Source organism: Prionailurus viverrinus, chromosome F1 (genome assembly GCF_022837055.1).
Source record: "Prionailurus viverrinus isolate Anna chromosome F1, UM_Priviv_1.0, whole genome shotgun sequence".
Classification (NCBI taxonomy): Eukaryota; Metazoa; Chordata; class Mammalia; order Carnivora; family Felidae; genus Prionailurus; species Prionailurus viverrinus.
Window position 1 is genome coordinate 64,798,134 of NC_062577.1, and position 23,513 is coordinate 64,821,646.

General features: G+C 63.4%; 1 protein-coding gene across 1 annotated transcript; it reads right to left on the minus strand.

The window, feature by feature from the left end:
* Positions 1-3,369: 3,369 nt before the first annotated feature.
* NTRK1 (neurotrophic receptor tyrosine kinase 1) lies at positions 3,370-21,446 on the minus strand. The gene is made up of 17 exons (XM_047841554.1): positions 21,238-21,446; positions 17,886-17,960; positions 17,573-17,644; positions 15,902-15,970; positions 15,135-15,280; positions 14,784-14,926; positions 12,403-12,535; positions 10,487-10,813; positions 10,019-10,036; positions 9,803-9,858; positions 9,419-9,521; positions 8,766-8,912; positions 8,332-8,462; positions 8,036-8,208; positions 5,343-5,583; positions 4,909-5,067; positions 3,370-3,702 (listed from the first exon to the last, which is right to left on the minus strand). The coding sequence occupies exons 1-17, from the start codon at positions 21,444-21,446 to the stop codon at positions 3,517-3,519; spliced, it is 2,388 nt and encodes a 795-aa protein (XP_047697510.1). The 3' UTR covers positions 3,370-3,516.
* Positions 21,447-23,513: the final 2,067 nt, after the last annotated feature.

A 23,513-nucleotide genomic window follows, 5' to 3' on the forward strand; every position in this document is an offset into this window, starting at 1 on the left:
GAGTCACAGAAAGGTTGAGTAACTTGCTCAACATCACACAGCCGATGGATGCAGAAGCTGGTCTGCGAGCTTAACCTCCAGGGAGCCTCGGCCTGGAAGAGGAGGAAGGGACCCAGTTAAGCAGGGGGGGGGGGGGGGGGGCTGCAGAGCTTCTTGGTCCAAGCGCTTGCTGGGAGATGGGGCTCAGAGGACAGCACGCAGCCCGCGGGCTGTGTCCTGCATCTCGGGCTCTCTGCCCTTGTCTCCGCGCAGTGCACGTGCGTGTCTGCCCTGCTCGGTGGCGCACCCCTGCCCCTCTTTGCCTCTCTGTGGGCCCCCCTGCAGCTCCGGCTTTGTCTTCTCTCCGCCTCTCCCGGCTCCGGATCCCTCTCTTCCCACAGCCCCAGAGCCCGAGCTGCTCAGATGTTCCATTTCAGCACTGGAGTCTGTGAGAGCTGATGCCTGGAGCATCCCTGGGGCCTGGCAGTGGCCTGAAAGTCGCGACTCCTGGGTCCTGGCTCCTCCCAGGACTGTCACCCCCGCCCTCACCGGACAGCCTGTCCAAGGCCACTTTAGGAATTTGGCCAAGACGGGCTCTCTCCAGCTGGCACTTAGAGAGCCCAGGGCCTATGGAGTCTGGGGTTCTCCCTAGGGTCTCTCTTAACTTGGGGGTTCACAGGGGCATGGGTCAGGACACCTTCCACCCAGGCTGCCCCGGCCCTCTGTCCACACAGTCCCTGGAAACCCGAACAGATGCCCGTTCCCCTGTCTCCTGTCAGGAATCCGGCCCCCCGAGGGGCAGTGCAGGAAGGAGGCCGAGGCTGCCTCGGGAGGCGGAGGGGGTCGGACGGCTTGGATCCCTGGGCTCTTTGGAGAGCCCATCCCCGCACTGGGGTGGCCCCGGGGGACCCCCACTGGCTCCTGTATCACTGACTCCCTCTCTCCAGAGCCGAGAGCAGAGGCTGGCAGCAGCTTCCTTTAGAGGAAAGTTCTGGGTGCTTTTCTCAATGTTCTCGCAGAGCGAGCCCATCACCATTTCTGAGCCTCTGTCTTCCAGCGGACACAGCCTTTTTCTGAGAGGGAGGGGTGGTGGGAGGGGCTCACAGTAGGTCTAGGGGCCCCAGATGTCTGACCCCCACAGCCCCAGGTTGCTTTCCCTGTCCCAGCTCCCCGCGGGGTCCTCGGGGTCCCATTCCATTGATCCCCCTGCTGGCATCCGCCTCAGCTGGTGCTCAGCCCCTGGTGTGTAGGGCGTGGCGGGGGGGGCCGCTAATGGACTTGGCACCCGCAGGAGGTAATTAACAGGGCGGGGCGTGGGCCTCACTGGGGTGGAGGGGGCACCATTACTGACAATGGAATCCAACAGCTAGAGAGAGGGGGCGGGGCCGTGTGTGTGTGTGTGTGTGTGTGTGTGTGTGCTCATCTGCGTGGGAGCAAAGAGGAGCCAGTGGGGGGGCTCTTAGGCCGTGAAACTGGCAATGTGGGTACAAGCCCCCTCCTCACCAACCAGGGCCAGGTCACCTGGAGGGGTCCCGATGACTGGCTTCAGCTCCCCTTCCAGATCAATGAAAAGCTATCTCCAGTCCTCTGTCCCACACTCTCCCGGAATATTCCCCTCCAGGTCCTAACCTGTTCCCAGAACCCCTCACCTTACCTTACCTGCCCAGCTTTTCCAGCTGTGATTTTAAGAGCTTCTGATGTCCCGATGCCCTTGACCTTGGAAATGCCCCCCACACACCCTGGCGGGTCCCTTCTACCACCTGATCTCCATCCCCTCTGCTTCAGCGATGGCCCAAATCCTGCTCAGTGCGGGAGGCCCCCTATGGCCCTACCTCTGGGGTCTCCAAGGCTGGCACTGCCCCACCCCCTCCTCAGCCCTGAACTGGGGCTCCAGGGGCAGGGGAGGTGGGGAGGATGGGGGCGCAGGTGAGACAGAAAGCGTCCCAGGACCCCATGTCCTGAATCAGGACATTCTCTGATTCAGCTGCGTGTCTCACCTGTGTCTGTTTCCAGCATGCACCTGCACCCTGTCTCTCCATCGGTGTCCCTCTGTCTCTCTGGGTGTCTGTCTCTCCCCTCTGTTCTCATATGTCCCTCTGCAGTCTTTGCATGTCTCCGAGTCTGTAGACCCTGTCCCGGTCTCTCTCCAGGCACCTGTCCCTGGCCTACCTGTTGGATGTGATCCCCGACCCTGTCTCTCCCGCCACATTGCCACACGCCCCCTTACCGCACCTGCTGTAAGCCCTGCCTTGCTGGGTAGTGTAGTACAGCCTCACTCCTCCCAGGTCAGGAGAGCAGGGCCTGTGAACTTGGCCCTCAGGGACCAACCCCCGCCCCCCACCCCCATCAATCAGCCTGCAGCCCTGGGTCAGACCTCCATTAGCACTAACCAGCCTGGACAAGAGGCAGACACCATCGGGCTAGGCCTAGGGGTGATAAGGCCCAGATGGAATCACTGTGTGGGGGGAGCTGGGCACCCAAGGACATGAGACAGCCACGACATTAGCCCTGAGGAGCCTTGGGGAGTGTGGGTTATTGTGGGAGCTGAGCAGGTGATTGGAAGTGATGGGGCGGGAAGCAGGGGGGGGGGGCGGGGGGCGGGCACTGCTCCTCCAGGGCTCCATGTGATGAAGATGGGGGCAGGGCCCAGGTCCTGAGGGGATCCTCGGCCAGCCTCGAAGCCTCCAGAAGCCTGGGGCCACTCAGTAAAGCCAAGTGCTGTTCCGAGAGGCAGAGGGGAGAGGGGACCCTACCTCCTCCTTGGGCAGAATGGCACAGGGGGACGTCTCTATCCTTCCGAAACAGACACCTTGTCCAGTCCCTGGCCTCCAGATGCTGATCTCCAAGCACTTAGAGCCCGGAAGAGCGACAGAGCAGAAGGAACATGGCGTCCTGCCTCCCCCACCACCCTCCTTCCCCGGCCTCGCCACGTGCGCACGCACGCTCAAGCTCACTCTCGCTCATCCACTGGTCCTATCATGTGCCCGCCCTGTTCTGCCCACACCAGTACCAGGCGGACCCACCCCACGGATACTCCCGCCCGGTCCGCCGTGACATCTAACTTCCGCCTCGCGCCGCAGCCTCAGCCTTCGCGAACACGAAGCGCGGAGACGGACGATTCGGGTCTGAAGTTCTGGAAAGCCTGCCCTGAGGCTGCCTCTCCACCAGGTGAACACAACGGTCACAAGACTAGGAGGCAGCCACAGCTGGAGGTGACAGCCACATGGACCAGGGCCACCGCGGAGGGCAACTAGAGAGGGGAGGCTCATCCCCTGCCTGAGTCTCGATACCCCTCTCCCGGAGTGACGTCATCCCAAGAACTGGCGAGAGACACGCGGCCAAGGGGTAATAAATATAATTGCCATGACGGAACCTGCCCAGAGAAGCAGGGACATCCTGTGCTCCCAGACCCCACTTGTCCCCTCCGGCATGCTGAGGGTGAGTTAGATGCTGAGATCACCCCGGGGGCTGCTGGGAACTGCAGGGGTGACTGATGGCAGGCCCGGGATTCCGGCTGCCCGGCCCCTGGGTGGCCCCCTAGCCCAGGACGTCCAAGTAGACGGGAGGCGCCTGGGCCAGGGCCTGCAGCCGGGCGTGCACCTCCTTGATGCTGTGGCGTTGCTGTGGCTCCCGCTGCCAGCAGCCCCGCATGATGGCGTAGACCTCCGGTGGGCAGGCCCGGGGCCGCTCCAGCTCGCGCCCCTGCGTGATGCACTCGATCGCCTGGGGCCACCGGGGCGGGGGAGAGAGAAGAGGGCACACGGTGCTGGAGCGCCACCCCACCCCCCCCGCCCCCGGAGGCTCTCCCGGAAGGCCACACACAGGTCTGGGCCTCTGGGCTACTAATCTTCTAAAAGGATGTGGTGAACCACCCGGACACTGAGCAGTGGGAAGGATTCAGGCTAGGTAGACTCTGGGGGTAGGAGCTTCCAGAAGGGCTGGAATCAGACCCTCAGAAGACCTGCCAGGTGACGTGAGGAAGGGGAGGGGCCCTGCCATTTGCCAAATCCACCGGCCCAGTGCTGAGGGCTGAATGGAGGCGGGGGGAAGGGCCCCCCCCACCTCTCAGCTCCAGGGGGCGAAAAGAAAAGAGAGCAGGATTGCAGGTAACGGCCTCGAGAAGGGTTAGCAATTTAAGGCACAGGGCGACCCACTCCCTTTTGTCTTCTGTAGGCACCACTCTGTGGGGACCTAGCTCCTCCGAAAGTTTGAAACGGCAGCAGGAGAGACCACAGTTAGACTCCAGGAAGGACTGTCAGAGCAGCGAAGGGATCCAGGGACGGAGAGATGGTGGGAGGGAGGTGGGCGAAGGGGCCTGGAGCCTCTCCCCCCTTCTCCCCTCCCTCCCCATTAGAGGACTTGGGTTATGGGCAGCACTAATTCCATTCCTTCTCTCAGTGCTTGAGAAAATTAAAATCTATAACCCTCTCCCCCACCCCACCGGCCTCCAGGGAGCAGACTGCATTAGCAGGAGAAATGGAAACTGACAGCTGCGAGCCAAGGAGGAGGAGGGGGGGGCTGCTCTGGGAGACAGAACACCTGGGGCCCCGCGGTGGCCGCGTCCGGCCGCGTGGACAGACGGAGCGCCAGGCCTGTCCTCCCTGCAGTCTGACCTCCGGCCTTCCTGCTGCGGCCTCAGGCCCTCCAGTGCTGTGCTCCTCCTCCCGGGCCTCTCCCTTCCACCCTGACAATGCCTGTGAGGTCTGTAAAGTGCAGCTGGGGATGGGGGTCTGGGCTCCGTCTGTAAAGTGCTTTGGGGCTCCCCCAGGAGCCGGCTGGGCCTGGGCTAGGACGGTGAGTGGGAAGAATGCTGGGGGGGAGGGGCTGGGGGGAGGAGGCCCAGAGCTGCGGGGACGCTGGATGGGGGCAGAAGGGGACAGGAGGGGCAGGGCTGGGCGGGGGGGGGGGGGGGGGGCGGGCGGGGCTGACCTCGGTGTTGGAGAGCTGGTACCAGGGCTGTTTGCCGTAGGTGAAGATCTCCCAGAGCACCACGCCGAAGCTCCACACGTCGCTCTCGGTGGTGAACTTGCGGTAGAGGATGCTCTCGGGGGGCATCCAGCGGATGGGGAGCATGGTGCGGCCCCCCACCTGCGGGCGGCACCGTGTCACTGCCGGGAGGGGGGCGGGGGGGACCCGCGGCTCCCGCGCATCCCGCTCCCGCCCGTGGAAGCGGCTCCGGGCCCGCGCTAAGAGGGAAGAACCCACGGTGTCTTTCCGTCTGTCCGGGAGAGCAGAGAGCCGAGGAGGGGGGTTCAAGTCCCAAACCGGCAGCCTGGGCCCCCACACCACCCTCCTGGGGTCGAGGGGCCCCCCGGGGGGGTCTGCAGTGCCGGTGCGGCCCGGCCGGGACCAAAGACCCTTACTCGGTAATAGTCGGTGCTGTAGATGTCCCTGCTCATGCCGAAGTCGCCGATCTTGACCACTAGTCCCTGACCCACCAGACAGTTGCGCGTGGCCAGGTCCCGATGCACGAAGTGCAGACCCGCCAGGTACACCATCCCGGCAGCGACCTGGCTAGCCACGGCCAGCAGCTGGGACAGGCCCAGGGGGCCCGGAGCCACGTCCTCCCTGCCAGCCAGCAACTTGGCGTCGGGCCCGTGGGACCTGCCAGAGAGAGAGGGAGGTGGCGGGCTGGGGGGGAGAGAGCCCCCAGGAGATGGAGGCTGGAGAGCCTGAGGAGCTGGGGTGGAAGCGGGGAGGGGACTCAGGAGAACGGAGGGAGGGAAGAACAGGGAGGCGGGTGTCTGGAGGGGCTGGGATGGGTCCGCCAGGTGTGCCCACCTCCAGAGCGCTCACCGCTGCCCACACTTCCCACATTCGTGCCCCACCCCCAGGCAGCCCCCTTGCACTCTGAGCCCAGCATCCACCTGCCCGCTGGCCCCTGCATCTCTCGCTCACGGGCACCTCCTACTCAGTCCTGTAGATGCTTAGCATCTTCCGCCAAGTGTGCGCCTTCCTCCGTGAAGGGAACCTCCCTCTGCAGCCTCCGAGCCTGAAACTTGGGGGTCCTCCTGTCTCTCTCACCTTCGCCCTCAACATCCAGCCTCCTGTGGGGTCCTCCTTCCTTCCCGAGGTTTCCAGGACGCCCTCCACCTCCCACACGGCCATCACCAGGCCAGACCAGGCCAGACCACTCAGCCCCATCCCCCAGATACGCCTTGTGACCCCTGCCTGAGCCCAGGGCTTTGTCAGCACTGCCCCTTCCTACTGGCCAACTTTCTCCTGGTCCACTTATTCCTTCGTTTCTTCCAAAGCCTGTTAAACACCTCCAGTGTGCCAAGCACCAGAGCTCAGGTGGAGGTAGGGTACAGATAAAGGGGTCACCGCAGTGCAGTGTGGGGGGCACCTGATGGGCACTCAGGCCAGAGATGGAAGAAGTCAGGCAAGACTTCCTGGAGGAAGAGACATTTAAAGGGAGACTCGAACCCTGAGGAACAGAGGTGACTAAGCCATTCAAAAGGGTCAGAGACAGAGGTGAAGTGGCTGGGAGGGAGCCCCGAAGTGCCAGGCAGAGGGAGCTGTAAGTGCAAAGGCCCTGAGGTGAGAAGGAACAGATGGCCCTCCTAGGGAATGTCTTCCAGACGTATCAGAAGCTTTCATGGTCCCCTCCTTTGGTTCTCCGTGTTCCATGCAGCCATGAGAGGCGCTTCTCCCACAGCCTGGGCCCCAGATAGCAGCATCACCAGCACTCAGCACTGAGCCCACACCGGGGCGGTGGGCAAGGGGAAGGCCTGCTGTGGACTCCAGTTCCGCTCAGCCCATCCACCCCACACTCAGCATCGGGCCCTCCCTCCTGCTCCCCAGACTCCACTGCGTCCTCCTCCTGCTTAGACCCTGAGGTCTCTCCCAACTGAATTCTGTACACCTCACTCCCAAAGGGGCGTCTGGAGACCACATCACGACCTTTAACTCGACAGCCACAAAATGCTTTCTTATCCACAATCACAGGATCCCCCCCACCCCCGCTCTTGTCCTGCTTAGTGGCAGGGAAACTGAGGTCAGAGAAGAAAGCTACCGGGTCACAGCTGATCCAGCCCTGGCCCTCCCCCTTCCTCCCTCACACCTGACAATGTCCCGTCCTGTGAAAGGGGGAATCTCATGCAAGAAGGACTCAGCAGAGGGAACATGTGACCATCACAGTCAGGGCTTGAGACACGGCTCTACCTGGGGTCATACTCTCCCCTGGGCCGCTGACCACCTTCGTGCCCTGGGGCAAGTCACTTAAGCCTCATCTGTGAAATGGGCACCTTTCCTGAAGTTATTAAAATTGTCGGCACACGTCCGTAAACGCATCGGAGTTGTTCTGCCCAAAAGAAGGGAATTTCTAGTCACTTCCTCCAAGTGTAAATTGCCACATGCTCTCGGAGAGCATGAAGAATAAAAGTCGACTTATGTTATTACACAGACGTGTACAAACACACGCAGCCCTAGTGAAAGTGACTTAGTCACTTAGTGAAAGTGACTCGCTTAGAAAGTGAGCATAGATCATGGAGCCTGGAGCTCAGCAAGCGCCCGACAAGCGTTTGTTACTGTTGCTGTAATTCTCGAAACCCCACCTCCTGGGGGCCCGGCTTCTGCGTGCCACTGCGCCACGGGCCACTTCGCCACGGGCCACTGCGCCACGGGCCACTCCGCCTCGGGCGACTCCTCCACGGCCACTCCACCTTGGGCCACTCCTCCATGGCCACTCCGCCTCGGGCCACTCCACCACGGCCACTCTGCCACCGGCCACTCCGCCTCGGGCCACTCCCCCACCGGCCACTCCGCCTCGGGCCATTCTGCCTCTCACGAATGCATACCACTCTCTGCAAAGCCACCTCCCCTGAGGTACAGCTCCCGACTCCTGCTAGTGCCACCTTCCCGACTGCCGCCACCCTGTCCTCTGCGCACGCTGCCTCTGGCGTTCACACATCTGCCCTAGAGCTCCCCGGGGAGGCAACCGCGCCTTCCCGCTACTTCTTGGCGCCGCCTCTCGACTCGGGGATGCGCGCGTAGGGAAGGGATGAGGGGCTCGGGGCCAGGGGCCGGCGTGGGGGGCGGGGGCAGGCACTCGTACCGGAGGAAGCGGTTGAGGTCACCGTGGCGCATGTACTCAAAGACCATGAGCAGAGGGCGGCCCTCGGTGCAGACCCCGAAGAAGCGCACGATGTGCTGGTGCTGGAGCACGGTGAGCAGCTGGGCCTCCCGCTGGAAGTCCTGCCTGGCGCTCTCGGACACCTCCTTCAGCGCCTGGACGGCGGGGCGGCACTGAGTGCAGCACCGCCCGCCCCCCCCCAGCCCCAGCTCACGTCAGGGAACGCCGGTGCTCCGGGAGGTGGCCCGGCCAGCGGTGCGTCACCCACGGGGTCTCACCTTGACGGCCACCAGCATCTTGTCCTGCTCCGGCAGCAGGTTGTAGCATTCGGCCAGGAAGACCTTCCCGAAGGCGCCCTCGCCCAGCTCCCACTTGAGCACGATGTCCCTGCGCTTGATGTGGTGAACACCTGCAGAGAAGCTCGAGGGATCACGCACAGGAGCCCCAGCCTCTGGGAGCAGGGGCGAAGTGCCAGCCAAGGGGGTGGCTGGGGGCTGCCATGAGCCTCCACGTGCTCACCAAGCCCCATGCCGGGGTGTGGACGGGGGTGGGGGCAGATGTGGGGGGAAGGCCCGTTCGGGCCTGGGGTGGGCAAAGGAGACGCTACCGGGGCTTACACACACACACACACACACACACACACACACACACACACACACATGTGCACACACACCCAGGTCCCCCCCACCCTTGACCCAGGATAGCCGCTCACAGGCATCACTGAAGTATTGTGGGTTCTCAATGATGTGGCCTTGGAGCCCAGAGCCTTTGCCCTCAGTGGGGGACAAGGAGCTGCCACCTAATGTCATGAAATGCAGGGACATGGCCAGTCCGTCCTCTGGAGCCAGCACAGCTGTGCCTGGGGAAGAGACATAGCCATGTGGAGGGGTCACAGCCCAGGTGCCCGCCCTGGCCCCTGGCAGGTGCAGGACACCAGGCAACCCCACCTCCCCACTTGCAGGGGAGGACTGGAGGAGCAAGTCAGCCGGCAGGGGAAAGTGGGGGGGGGGGGCGGCACCGCGGCCTCTCTCCGTCTGGCTCCTGTCCAACCCCAGGCCCCGTGGGCCACCAGAGAACTCCCCCGCCACCCCCCTACAGAGCTCAGACCTCCCAGACCCACTTAGTGTTTGACTACAGTCCAGCCACCAATTAGCAGCTGCTGCCTCTGACACTGCCCCAGCCCCGGCCCCGACACGCTCACTCACACTCACTCACACCCACGAGCCCTGCAGCCAGGCGCCCAAACACCCCGACACACCCCCGAGCGCTCCACCTGCCCGCGGGCCCCCCACACAGAGGACAGAGCCCGCAGGACAGACTGATGGACAGACTGACGGACAGCCCCGCTATGGCACCCCCACTCACGGTTGATCCCAAACTTGTTCCTCCGTCCACATTTGTTGAGCACAAGGAAGAAGGCAGAGAGGAGGAGGCAGGCAAAGACGGCCAGGCCCACGGCCACTGAGACCTGGGGGGCAGGGGTGGGGGACAGACCCAGAATTCCTCCTATGGCCTCAGAGCTCCCCCAAAGCACATGGCTTCTCCGGCCTGCGCAGGGGCCCAGAGTCAGGCCCCCAGACCTGCCCCCTACTCCCCTGGCGCCCCAGGCCGTGGCTGTGAGGGTGGGCTGAGGGAGCTCAGGCCACACGGTAGCGGTCCCCACACTGCGACCAGAAAGGACACAAAGACAAGCCGCTAGCCCAGACTCCGGACCCCAAGTCCTCGGCAAGCTTCCCGCCCCACACTCACCCCAAAAGGGGTTTCATCCTTTTTCTCCACTGGGTCTCCGGACGTGCTGTTCGAGTCTGTGGGGACACAGGGAAGAGTGGGCCTTGGCACACTCAGTGCCTCCTGCAGCAATGCCCCCTGCCCCCGCCGACCCCTGGGGGGTCAGGTCAGCCGCGCCCCCTGCCCCAGCCTCGCCTTCAGACCAGACAGCACCGCCCTCCGGCCTGAGCTACTCACCCACGGGCGAGAAGGAGACTGCCATGGGAGGAGGAGAGAAAGCCGTCAGATGCCGGGCGGAGAGTGGAGAGTCACCCCCCCCTTCCCCCAGACTCATCCCTTCCTGGGGCGGGGTGGGACCGGGAGGAGACGCTGCTGGACCTTGCTGAGAACAGGCACGTGGCCCCTTCCAGCCGAGCCACGGATGCCCTGGGGCAGGGCCCTCTCTCCTGCCAGCCCAAGCGAGTGGACTAGCCTGGGGGGTTCGGGGCTCCTGGGCTGGGAGGGGGGCGGGGCAAGGAGGCCAGCACCGAGCCTCCTGTCACCACAATCCCAGGCCCCTTTCTGCCCAGGCCCCGGCACCCCAACTTCTGGGGTCGGGATCACAGCAGCGCGTGCGCGGGGCCTCCCCCCGCCCCCTCGACACCCGCACCCTCACCCAGGGGGAGCCCGGGGGGGGGGGGGCGGGGCTCAGGGTGGCCCTCGCACCGGGGATGGGGTCCTCGGGGTTGAACTCGAACGGGTTGTCCATGAAGGCCGCCAGCACGGAGGCGGCGGCCCGGCCAGAGGGGTTGGCGGCCAGCAGCGTGTAGTTGCCGTTGTTGACGTGGGTGGGCTGGTTGAGGCGCAGGCAGCCGTGCCGCACGGTCTCGTTGGCCGCCGGCTCCAGGAACTCCGTGAAGATGAAGCTCGTCTCGTTGAGCACCGAGCCGTTGAAGAGCCAGCGCAGGGAGGGCGCCGGCTGCCCGTCCACCGAGAAGGGGATGCACCAGTGGTGCAGCTCGACGGCGGCATGCAGCTGCACGCTGGCCGGGACTGCGGGCCACAGACAAGGGCGCGGCGAGGTCAGCCGCCGGGGAGCCCAGCGTGGCCCCGCCAGGTCAGGGGGGGGGGGGGGGGGGGCGGGCGGGCAGAGCCAGAAATCAGGTGGCGGGCCTCAGGGAAACGGGTGAGCAGCCCCTAACCAATTCCCCGGGAGGGACATTTTGGAGAAGGGCGACAGTAAATCTTCAACCAACCAGGCAGCAGGTGCACAAAATGCAGAGGCTTAAAGCACTTAAGTGGTGGCCGTGAGTAAGCGACGGCCCCGGAGAAGCGGGGTGCCCGGCTGCGGAAACTAAGCAGGCCGTGCCTCTCAGACAAGAGATCCGGAAAAATTAAGTGCAGTCAAGCTTAAGAAGACCAGGAGAGGGCCTAGACATCAAACAAGCAAAACGTATCTAGTTAAAAAGCTTTCTGAAAACAGATACGGGTTTGAAAGAGACCCGACCTAAAAAAAGCAGACACATACATGTCAGGCAGCGGGATCCCCCTCGGCAGGGAGTGAAGCAGCCAAAGCCACTCCCACCGACACGGACGAGCCCGAAAACGTGCCGCTGAGCAAAAGCACGCACAGTAATACTGGCGGTGTGATTCCACGCATGCGACGCACAGGGACAGGTAAGACGAAGCCACCTTGACGGGGCTGCGGGACGGGTGTCAAATTGTTTTTAAAAGCAAGGAAAAGAGGGTCACAAAAATCCAGATGGGGCGGAGAAAAAGGATGGTGAGAGGAAGGGAGTGTCTTCGGAAGAGCTGAAGAGTAATCGCTGTTTACAGTGTCTGAGTTTGGGGCGCCCGGGGGGCTCAGTCGGTTAAGCGTCCGACTCTTGGTTCCGGCTCGGGTCACGATCTCACGGTTTGGGGGCGCGAGAGCCAGCCTCGGGCTCTGCGCTGACAGTGGGGAGCCTGCTTGGGATTCTCTCTCTCCCCCTCTCTCTGCCCCTCCCCTGCTCCCTCTCTCTCTCTCAAGAATAAATAAATAAAAACTTAGATGGAAACCAATTTGACAATAAATTTCATATATTGAAAAAAACAGTGTTAAGAGCTAACAAAGTAAATAAGTAAAAACTTAGAAACAATTTTAAATAAAAAGAAAGTGTCTAGGTTTTCTGTACAAATCTAGATCACGGATCACAACTAAAGGACTATGTAACGCACCGGGTTTAAAGTGATTTGTTGGCAGACCTAGGGGCATTAGGCAGCGAGCCTACAGAAGAACCCGGGGGGGAATTTCTTGTCTTAACACTAGGACGTGCGACAAGAATACTACAAAGGCCACGAAGGGTCAGGCGGTGAAGCGATCCAGCAGGGAGCAGTGAGAACAGCCGGGCGGCGGGCACCAAGGGCCTCAGGTAGCAAGACTTGGGCAGGGGGCCAAAAAGAAATCCATCACCATCCCTCCGGCCTTGACAAGCCCCCAGGACTTCCCCCACAGGATCAGGTTTTCATGGGAATCTGGAAACAGCTGGGCAGGAGCAGCTGTGGAGACACGTATCCCGGCCCATCCTCCAGCCCCCCACCCCCGCAGCCTCTTTTCAGGGAAGGAGGGGACATGGGGGTGGGGGGCCGTCATTGGGACTCACAGGACACGTTGACCTGCACGGAGACTTCAGCCCGGCCCACGTCATTCTCCGCCCAGCATGTCACATTCTTCCTGTTGAGGTCACTGGTGACATTGGCCAGGGTCAGCCCCAGGGATGGCAGAGCCCCAGATTGCTGGGTCAGGGAAGAGAGGGGGAAATCAGGAAAAGTGTCAGCAGGCTTGGGTATGGAGGCAGGGGGCCGGAGCTGAGGTCTCTGGGGGAGCCCCTGGGGCTCCAGATGGAAAAGGAAGAAGGCGTAGGGGGAGGAAAGAGGTGCAGGAGAGAATATAGCAGAGAATGGCCCCCCTCCTTTAGAGCTCGTTCGCAGACTATGTCCTGGATCGTGTATTTAATGGTCCGAAACATCTAGAACATGACCAGTAACCTCAAAATAGGCACGGGATACCCTGAACCAAAACCACCGTCCGAGCAGCTAAATAGATGTCAAGAATCCCAAGCGCCAAACAGACACAACTCACTGGACGAGCCAGCTGGGGTCTCGCCACCCTGCTCGTTTTTGGTTTACACACAGTTCGAATGGTCTCAGCCCGAGGAAGGCCAGAAACGCAGAGGCGGCTTGGATGGCAGGGCGGCAGGTGGGAGGGACAGCGGCAGCATGACCCCACCCACTTTGGCAGATAAACACAGAGAGTGAAGTTACAGGCAAAGCGACTCGATTCTGAATCATCATCGAAAGATTGAATCAGCTTCAGATTCTCTTCCTAAGAAACTGCGGCTACGTGCCAGTTCCACGACCTTAGGACAATTCTTAATCTTGCTGAACCGTGGTTTTCTTGTTTTGTAAGCTAGGGAGGCAGACAAAATGATCTTTTGACGTTCTAGAAAGCTATTTTCATAAAATGATGAAAATACACGAAACAGCGGATGACCCTCACTTATCTGGAAATTTCCTAAATGTGGGATCCTTTGAATAAGTGTGGGAGGAGGTGAGGCTTCCCCGGGTTTCCACTGGAGTATTAGCTCCAAGACTCCAGAAGAGCCCTCCAGTCTCTTGTGCAAGTTCTGGGTTCCAGGCTCCTCCAGGGGAAGCCCTGCCCTGCCCTGCCCCCGGCTTCTCTTTGCTGTCCCGTCTCCCCCAGATCACTCTGGGCACAGGGCATCCCACTAACGCAGAGCTGCCCCGCCATCCCCCAGTGTCCTGAGGGTGACCAGCACCCCCCTGCCCTCTATTTAACCCAGTTGGGTGTGGCTTTTCTATAGGAAGTTTCTAGAAAACAGAAGCGGTCGCAAACATGTAAGTCTCCCAAAGAGAAAAAGCAAAACCCTGGAATTTCCCAAAGCAGTTGACCAGAGGTCTCTCCACAGATGGTCACGGCCAACCTCCTGCCTCCACCTGGTTCCCTTCCACCGCTCACTCTCGGGGGCTGTGCTCTCTGGGAGGGAAGGAGCCACACAGTGGCTACTGGTCCCCCCCACCGTGCCTGGATCCCCTGCTCTGGTGGCTCCTCCTTCAGTACTGTTCCAGAGGCCTCCAGCAATTCTGGGGGATGGTTCCCTCCCAAAGCGAGGGCCTCCGCACTGAACACGCTGGTCTGGCTCCTCCAAGGGGCTGGGCCCTGCGTGTCTCCTTGTGGGGCCAGAGTTTTGGGTGGGCGCAGCCTATCGTCCACCCCTGCTGATCTTGTCAACAAGGCCCGAGTCTGCTGCGGCTACACTGCCATCATCGGCCTGACGACAAGGGGCAAGGCGTGGGAAGATGCCCAAAGACACATCTGCAGGACAGAGATAGCAGCCAGAGTGTCCAGAGGCAGGCGGGACATCAAAGGTCATCGTGTCCACCTCCGCAGTAGACAGATACGGAGACCAAAGTGTAGGCAGATTTAGGCATTTTTCCAAAAGTCAGTCCAAAAACTCGTTAGTGACAAAGCTGGACCCAGACCCGGGCCTTCTTCCCTAATACGGTCGTCACACGCCCAAGAAGACGCTGCTTCCAGAATCTCCAGAAAAAGACGGGAAGGATCCTGAGGACTCACCTGGGTGCCAGGACCACAAATACTGTGCTCTCTCCCTCGTCTCGTTTCCTTCTCCAGAAAGCAGGTGGACGGCAGGGACAGTCTGTGGGTTCAGGGACCTTCTCTTTTGCGGCCAGAGAGGGGCCTAAGTCCTGGCGGCCCCAGCAGAGCCTGGGGTCCCTGCTGGGCCAGTGCCCACCCTGAGGGTACGTGTGCACCTGCCCCACAGAATGAGCCTCAGCCCCGTGGAGGTAAGCCATATCTGTCCATCCCTCACGCTCTACGTGCTTCTTCCTCACTGTCTCTCTTTTCCTGTCTTTGGCCCCGTGTCCTGTCCAAGCCTCTCCGGGACGAGGGGAAGAGGAGGACCAGGGACGGGGGGTGGGGGTGGGATACAGCGCTTCTCACCGTCACCGTGGCCGACTCCTCCAGCTCCGTGAGGACCCAGCCAGCTTGCTCCAGGCCCCGCCCCTCCACCTGGCATTGTAGCAACACATCGTCCCCCACGTTCACGGAGGCATTGGGCGTCTGGACCTTCAGCACGGGCACGCCTGGCAGCCCCGGACGGCCAAGGGATGTCAGAGCAGGGAGTGGCCTCGGGGCCCTCCCCGGCGCCATGCCTCCTCCCCCACCCTCCTCAGCTACCCTGAGCCCTTACTGGCAATGCCTCCGAACCTCCAGTCCCCCCAGCTTTTGCCAGTGCCCGCTCCCCGGGCATGCGGCTCCTTCCCAGCCCCTTACACCACCTCCAGCACCTACCGCAGCTGGCATTGGACAAGAGGGCCAGGGGCCCCTGCCCGGGACACTGCAGCCTCTGTGCACGAACTCCGCCCAGGCCCTCCTCCTCCCAGCGCAGCAGCCAGTGCAGAGCACAAGAACAGCGCAGAGGGTTCCCCGACAGGACCCTGTGGGCACGGGGGACACCCACAGAGAGAGAGTCAGGGCGGAGCAAGTGTCAGCCGGGGGAGCCACAGAGAAGGAGGTATCTCAGTAAGAGGGAGTGCAGTCAGAGCGGGGAAGATCCACAGGGAAAGGAGTGGGGACAGAGGAGAGGCTCCTCCTCCTGGGGACCCAGGAACAAGACATTGTCACAAGAAATCGAATCCGGAAAGTCAAGGAGCCGGCTGTGGGCTCCAGGCAATGGTCCTGCCCCAGCGGGCTCCCTGGGATGACAGGCCGGGCGAGGCCTGGGCGCTGGGGTGACCCACAGGCCCCAGGTGCCGACCACACACAGACCTCTGCTGCCCAGCCGGCCCGCGTGCACAGGGTGCCGGCAGTGTGGGCAGATGCACGCGCGGCCCCCGGCCTCCAGTGGGCCTGCGGCCTCTTTGATGGGGGTCACGGTCATGTGCCGAGTCCCTGTCTCGGGTCTCAGCTCGCTGCCGAACACGTAGACCCCAAAGAGCGTGCCCCGCAGCTCCACACACACCCAGTGACACACCTCCACACAGGGATACGAGTGCCCACGCACACACGCACACACACGCACACATACCGATCCGGCCCCCTGGGAGCCCCACACTCACAGCTCCTGCAGCGACAGGCCCTGGACGGTTTTCCAGGAGAGAGACTCCAAAGCGTTAAAGGAGAGATTCCTGTGGGAGGTGAGATAGAGACAGTGGCCTTGAGCCCCAGCTGGCCTGCTCTGGCCCTGGGGGGGGGAGGGGAGCCCCGGGAGCCACAGGAAGCTGCTGTCCGGCCGCCCCTCCTGGGGCAACAACTAGAATCATCCAAGGGGCACCGGGGTCGGGACAGGTTAGGCTCTTTGAGTCCTCCTCTCCTCCCTGGGACAGCAAGGGTTAACCCCACTTAACCCCCTCCCTAGACCCCAGGGAGGGGGTCCCAGGGAACAGCCGCTCCCCCCTCCCCCACCCTGGCCCCAGCTGGCAAAGTGCTGAGGCCCCAGCTGGGGGAAGGGGCTCCATCTGTGTTCCCCTCTACCCACGAGCCCGGGACGGGCCACAGGAGGAGGGGGGTGGGGACCAGGATCTCAGACTCCTTCCTCAGCTCCCCCCACCCCTCCCTTCCCCTCCTCAGGGCCCCTGGCCCCGGGGCCCCTAGCTGGAGACAGGGAGAAGCGAGCCCTGAGGGGTGCCAGCTGCTGGCCACACCGTGAGCCAGGTTAGGAGCCCCGGTCGGTGCCTTACACCGGGCTTCGTCTACAGGGCCTGCCCTGGGGCCCCCGGGGTAGCTCTTTGTTGAGCGGCCGACTCTTGGTTTCAGCTCAGGTCATGGTCCCACAGTTCAGGGGATGGAGCCCTGTGTCGGCTCTGCGCTGACTGCACGGGGCCTGCTTAGGATCCTCTCTCTCCTCTCTCTCTCTCTCTGCCCCTTCCCCCTCCCCCATCAAAATAAACATTAGAAGCGCCTGGGGGGCTCAGTGGGTTAAGCTGCCAACTTCAGCTCAGGTGGTGATCTCATGGTGGGTAAGTTCGAGCCCCGCCTCCGGGCTCTGAGCTGGCGAAGCCTGCTTGGGGTTCTCACGCTCTCCTCTCTCTCTCTCTCTCTCTCTCTGCCCTTCCCCCACTCGTGCTTTCTCTCTCTCTCAAAAGAAATAAATTGGGGACGACACGACCTCTCACCGCGTTGACCGTGAAGATTCACTGACGTCACGTATTGTGAGGTGTCACTGGGCACTCATCTTTAACTGAAGCCCCCAGTGTGTAGTCCGGGATGGAACATCACTTTTGCGTGTGTGACAGAGAGGGGTGGGGGAGGGGCGGAGGGAGGGGGAGACCAAGGATCCAAAGCAGGCTCCGCGCCCACAGCAGAGACCCTGATTCGGGGCTCGGATTCACGAACCGTGAGAGCACGACCTGAGCCAAAGCCAGACACCCCCCCCCCGCCCCCGGCTTCCAGGCTACCCCAGGGGCTCCCGCCGCCCGCTTGCTCCCTCGCACTGGTGTGGATCTGAACTCCGGGAAGAAAAACGGGGCAGGCACCTACGAGACGAGACGGACGCATCCTGTGGCAGACGGGTGCGGGGGAGAGACGGCGAGGACCTCGGAGCCCACGGGGTGGGAGCTGGGGGCTCCCGCCTCCCCGGAGCAGGTGAGGACGAGCCCCGGGAGAACGGGGGAGACACTGGCCCGACCGGCTCGGGGCTTTCTTCAGAATGGGGGGTGGGGGGCACGAGCCCGGCAGCCGCCCAAGTCTGGGGGCCCTCCCGCTCCCTCTGCCCCGCCCGGGCCACTCACAGGCGACTGAGCCGAGGAGTAAAATGGAAGACATCTGGTGCCACGAAACGGAGCCCGCTCTTCACGATGGTGCTGGGGGCGGGGACGGCAGGATCAGCCCCCCCCGGGCCTCAGCTACCCACACCAGACCCCAGTGCCCAGCACCGGACCCCCCCAAACCCTCCCAGCCTCCCCGGCTACCCTGGCCCCACTGACCCTCGGGCTTTCTGATCTCCTCCTGGAGTCTCCGAATCCCCGGCCTTTGCTGAGCCCCGTGCCCGCCCCTGAGCCCGCACCCGCACCCGCACCCGCGCCCACACCCGCAGCCCCTCACAGGCCTCTCAGCTCCCCCAGGCCCCTCAGGTCACTGGGCTCCAGGTGCCGCAGCCGCTCTTGGTTCTCGATGTAGCTGTGGGGAGAGGGGGCGGGAGTCACAGGGGTTCAGCTCTCCAAGTCCCGTATGCGGCCACCGCCTCCCCCCACAGTCACACGTGCAGGTGCACACACACTCTTATGAACACTTGCACACATACGCACTCGGGCACACGCAGACCTGCTGCACGCACATACGCGCACAGGTACATGCATACACGTGTACGCAGAGACACCTCACACACACGTGCGAGCATTCTCTCACCTCTCATGCGTGCACACACAGCCATGCACACACACGCGGGCATACACATGCCCACAGAGACACGTCTCCTCAACGCACGTCACACACGCGCCTGTGACGTCAGCACGCCTGCGCCCTCACAAGTGGACATGTGTGTGCACATATCTCTCACGTGCACAGATGTACTCACATTCCTAAACACGCAGAAGCCCAGTCTCAGCTTGGTGTTCTGCTTTTATGCCCAGGGCCTGTCCCACACATGTCAGAAACGGGGGGTCCCGCACATGCTTAGAAATGGGGGGTCCCACACATGCTCAAAAATGGGGGTCCCGTATGTGTCAGAAGCGGGGGGGTCCCACACATGCTCAGAAATGGGGGGTCCCGTATGTGTCAGAAATGGGGGGTCTCGCACATGCTTAGAAATGGGGGTCCCACAATTGCTCAGATATGGGGGGTCCCGCACGTGTCAGAAATGGGGATCCTGCACATGTCAGAAATGGGGGGGTCGTGCACGTGTCAGAAGTGGGGGGTCCCTGCAGAAACACTTGCCTCTTGCTTCCACCAAGGGCCTAGGCTCACCACAGCCACTGCCCCCCCAGCACAGAGGAAGCCCTGTGGTCATGCACATATGTGTTCCCAAACACACATTCACCATCTGCGCTGACCCACATTGCAGCACACGCACGCTCACACACTCACACACACACACACACTCACACACACACGCCCCACCCTCTCCTCCTCAAAGCCACAGCCCCTCCCTACTCAAGCAGCAATTCCTAACCACCCCCCACACACACACACACCTTTCAGCAGAGCAAGCGAGAGGCACAAGGCTGTTGGCCAGGGACCCCCTGAGCTCCTGCCTGCCCCAGCAGGGACCCAAAAAGGGGGAGAGGGGCAACGGGAAGATGGAGACGGGTGACAGGGGAAGAGGCACAGACTGGCTGGCTTACCTGGCGAGATAGTGGTGGGAAGGCTCAAGGAGGGGGGCAGAAAAAACAAAGAGGGGAACAGAGACACCGAAAAGGAGAAAACAAACAGGAAGAGACTGGCAGAGAGAGACACAGGCAAGGAGAAAGAGATAAGGACAGGCAGACAGACAGATAGATAAGGACAGAGCGCCAGAGAAAGCGAGATAGGGAGCCGGGACAGAAGGCCCTGCATGTGGGGTTGGGGGTTGCTGACGCCCTGGCTCTGCCCAGCTTCTGGATCCTTCTGGACTCGGCATGCCAGGGAGTTCCTGAGAACTCAGCTGCCCTGGAGTGGCATGTCAGTGTGCCCCCCCACCCCGCCCCTCCCACATGCCAGGGGCCCCTGACTCACTGCCTGTTCTCAGAACTCCCCTCCTCTGCCCTCTCACTTTCCCTGGCTTATAGGAACCGGGCCCAGCCAGCATAACGGACCCCCTCCCCAGCCGGGGCCCCAGCAGGACAGCCGGGTACCAGGCCCTCCGGCCCCTGAGGCCTAGGGGACAATCTCCAGTGACGGTAGAAGAGTAGGTCCCTGCTCACAGGGTTTACAGAGAGCTGTGGGGACCCAGGGAGGGTGGTGGCTGTGTGCAAGCTGTCAGGCGGCACACTCAAAGCTGCCTCATTCGTTTGGATTCATAATCAATCTGTCTTTTGGAGTCCATTATCTCCTTGTTAGCTCTGCGGGCGAGGGAGGGGAGGAGGAGGGGGCATGCAGGCAGAGGCAGGGGGTCAGGCCGCTGCCCCACCCTGAGGGACATCCCCTCTCCCCACCCTGCACCTCCTAGTCGCCCGCCCGCCCAGCCCGTCCCCTACCCCCGCCCCACCCCCAGGGCTGGACCCACTTGGGGCCTGGCAGGGAACTGGGGCGAGAGGGGACATTCAGCAGCCTGGGCCCCGATGTGAAGGCACAGGGCACTGAGTGGACTGGGCCAGCGGTGGCGGCCTGGATCCCGCGCCCCTCCCATCACGCAGAGACCTAGGCCCAGACCAAGACAAGGCCATCATCTCGTCTCCTCCTGGTCTCCCTAGGGCCATTAAAGAGAGAGACTGAGGACCTTCCCGTTAATTACCACAAGATACCGGAGTAACTCACTGCCAATTATCACGGGCTGCTCAAGTAACTTCCAGACAGTGACGGTTCCCGCCTCGGATGCCTTCCAACCCGTCGCTGCCTGAGGCCAGGGTTCCTCACCCGCCCTCTAAGCCCCAGGCCCCAGGAGGAGGGTTTTTCTAGCAATTCCTCCCCTCTTCTAGAAGTCTTGCCGGCCCCACCAGTCCCGTGGGATATTCAAGCCATCACCATGTGATGCTTGGGGACCGCTAGGTATTTCTACAGAGTACCCCCATAGGTTCACCAGCTGCTAGGGAGTACTCCAGTATTTTGTAACCAAGTGCTGCAGGACATCAGAGTACTGCAGAATGCTGGAGCTTTCTGCCAGTCTGGGGCCCTGAAAGGAGGAGAGTGTCTCAACAAGAACCCTGGCTTTCTGACCCAGGTAGGGGGAGGAGGGTGGAAAGGGAGTCAGGACAGGGACAGAGGGGCCAGGGGTCTCCTTTTCCACCTCGGAATCAAGGGGTGGTGAGGCCACGGCAAGGTGGAAGTGGGGAGAAGAGACCTGGACCACCTCACCAAGCTACGCTCCTCACCACCTCCACCAGCTCAACCCCCCGCGTTGCCTGGTCATGACCCAGAACGGGGTGGGGGCTAGTTTCCCCCTGGAAACGGGACAAGGCGGTAAGGATTTGAAACTAGGGACTCCCCGCAGCTAGCCACCCTCCCCCCACCCCCACCTCCAGGAGGCAGAGCTTGGGCTCCTGTCTGATCTCCAGAAGGCCGCTTCCACTCGGCTGGGCTCCTCCAGACCCGGTGCACGGACAGCCCCCTCGCCCCAGCTGCACTGAGCACCGCGGTGCTCCCTCCAGACGGTCGCCGCGGTGGGAGCCGCCGCCAGGTGCAGGCTCCCGCCGCGCCCGCCCCTCCCGGGCCCGGCAGGCCCGAGGGGAGTCCGCGCCCTCGGGGCTACGGCTACACCCGTCCGCTCCCCACCACCGCCCCCCCGCCCCGCCCCGCCCCGCCCCGCCGGCCGGACACTCACAGCTCCGTCAGGTTCTCAGCGCCCGGCAGGCGGCGGAGGCTCTCCAGGGCCCCAGCCCGGGTGCAGCGCAGCCCCGAGGGGCCGTGGGGGCAGCAGACGTCCGCGCAGGGTGCGGCGCCCGCGGACGCCAGCATCAGCCAGGCCAGCAGGCTGCCCGGCCCCGCGGCCCGGCCGTGCCCGCCCCGCGGCCCGCGTCCGCCTCGCAGCATCGCGCCGCCGGCAGCCGTCCGTGCGCTCGCAGCCGCGGCCGCCGGGCCTCCCCCGACACGTGCGCCTGCCGCGTTAAAGACCCAGCCGCCGGGAAAGGGCGGGGCCCGTGGCCCGCCCCGCCCCGCCCTGCCCCCTCCGGCTCCACCCCCCGCCCCTCGGCTCCTCAGCCCCGCGGCTGCCCCACCCCTTTCGGGGGACCCGGCGCCCCCTTTTTTCCCCAGACCCCCGGCTCCAGAGAGAACTCCTTAGAGGTGTCTGCTGGGGTGGGGGGGTGGGGGAGGGCTGGGAAGTTGATCCGTTATTTCTCCCAGCCTAAAGCAGCTGCTTTTAGGGGGAGGGGAGATGACAGGGCGAGGGCAAGGTTACCGTCGGGGTCATCCCAGCCAGCCCCCCCCCGGCCTCAGATCTCCTCACGATGCGCGCCCCTGAGGGAGTGTACGATGTCACTTGGGGATAAAGAAGGTGAAACACTCCCTAAGGCCTAGGAAGAAAGGGGAAGGGACCCCAAAAAGACCAAACGCAGGACCTGGGGAAAGAAAACAGGAGAGGGAGGGGGTCGCCCCAAAACGGCCGGAGCGCCCCAAGGAGCCAGGAGGCCCGCTTTCAGGAGAGACCACAGGGTGGCGCTAGAGGCGCGCGCGCAGAGTGCGCTCCGCGGGGCTGGGGGCGCGGTCTGCAGCCCCCCAGAGCTGCGCCCCGGGCCCCAGCGGCGGCCCCTGACCCCGGCCGGCCAGCGCCGGGCCCCAGGCCGGGTGGGGCCCCGCCGGGCTGGGCTGGCATCGATCGCCGCCCTGACAAGAGCATCGATTTCTGCGCGGAGAAATTAATAGATCTTCTCTTAGCTCCTCGGACCCGGGAGCCGCCCGCGGGTGGAGCTGGGGACCCTTCGGTCCTAGGAGGTCGCGCACCCGGAAAGCCACGGGATCCCCAGCCCCTCCCACCCCGGTGGCCGCCGGAACCCGCCCGTCTCAAGCCGGGGAGGAGGCAGTAGAGGGCGAGGGAGAGGGTCGGGGAGGAGGGGTTCGGCCAGTAGAGGGCGAGGGAGAGGGTCGGGGAGGAGGGGTTCGGCCGGGAGGGCAGGCGAGGGCCGCAGGGAGCGCGCCAACCAAACCCACCAAAGGGGTCGCCAGGCCCTCAGCGCAGACCGTGCCCCAGCCCCGGGACAGGGACAGACCGACCGACCGGCGGCCCGCTTTGGGAAGGCGACCGGACAGAGGTGGGCCCCCAGGATCTGGGTCGGAACCGAGGGACTTGGCTGGGACGGATCCTCGCGCGAAAGCGGAGGCGGCGGCCCCCCAGGGGGCGGCGAGGGCCTCGGAGAGGCGAACAGCTTGAATGTTCAGCACACGGTTCGCGTTCCCGCCAGGTTCCAGCAGGCTCGCCCGGCCGGGTCGTGGCCGCCAGAAGTCGCCCAGCAGGTGTCAGGGCGGCAGAACTTACCCCCGCCCCCCACCCCAACTCCAGCCGGCACACGCGGCCCCACGTGAGTGAGTCCGCAGGGGCGATGGGCGAGCTCGTTCCTACCATCCCCCTGTATTTGGCCTTATTTCCCCAACAGACCTGTCCCCCCTCAGTTGTCAGGCTAAATATTTTGGCTTGGCGGGAAGGGCGGAGAGAGCCCGGAGGTCCCAGCAAGCCAATCCGTTGCGCCCCGGGGCGCGGAGGGCGGGAGCTGGGCGCGGCCCGAAGCGCCCGGTGATACCGCGGCCCCGTGCGGCCCCCCGACGCTCGCTCGGCGCCCAGCCGCCCAGCCGCCCAGCGGGGTTCCGGACTTTTCTCCCGGGCGAGTCCGCGCCGCTCTCGTGGGCGGGCTCCCCGGGCTTCCTCGCCGCGCCGGCTCCGGGTTGGCAGGCCTCGCGGACTGCCTTTTGCTCTGCACCCTGCCTGACTCTCCCTCTTGGAGGCCTCTCTGAGCCTCCTCTGCTGCTTTCTGCATCTCTGCCCTCATCATTCTGTCTCTGGGTTCAGACCGAGTCTGTCTCCAGCTGCCTGTCACTGTCTTTGTGTCTCTGTGGCTCTCATTCCCTTTTTCCCTCTGAGATTTCCCCCCACCCCACCCCACCCCC

Coding starts and splice junctions, on each gene's coding strand:
- NTRK1 (XM_047841554.1), bottom strand. CDS start 21,446: ATGCTGCGAGGCGGACGCGGGCCGCGGGGCGGGCACGGCCGGGCCGCG. Junction 15,281..15,901: donor GGCCTGTCGCTGCAGGAGCT/GTGAGTGTGGGG, acceptor CCGTGCCCACAG/GGTCCTGTCGGGGAACCCTC. Junction 14,927..15,134: donor CTTGTCCAATGCCAGCTGCG/GTAGGTGCTGGA, acceptor CGGGGCTGCCAG/GCGTGCCCGTGCTGAAGGTC.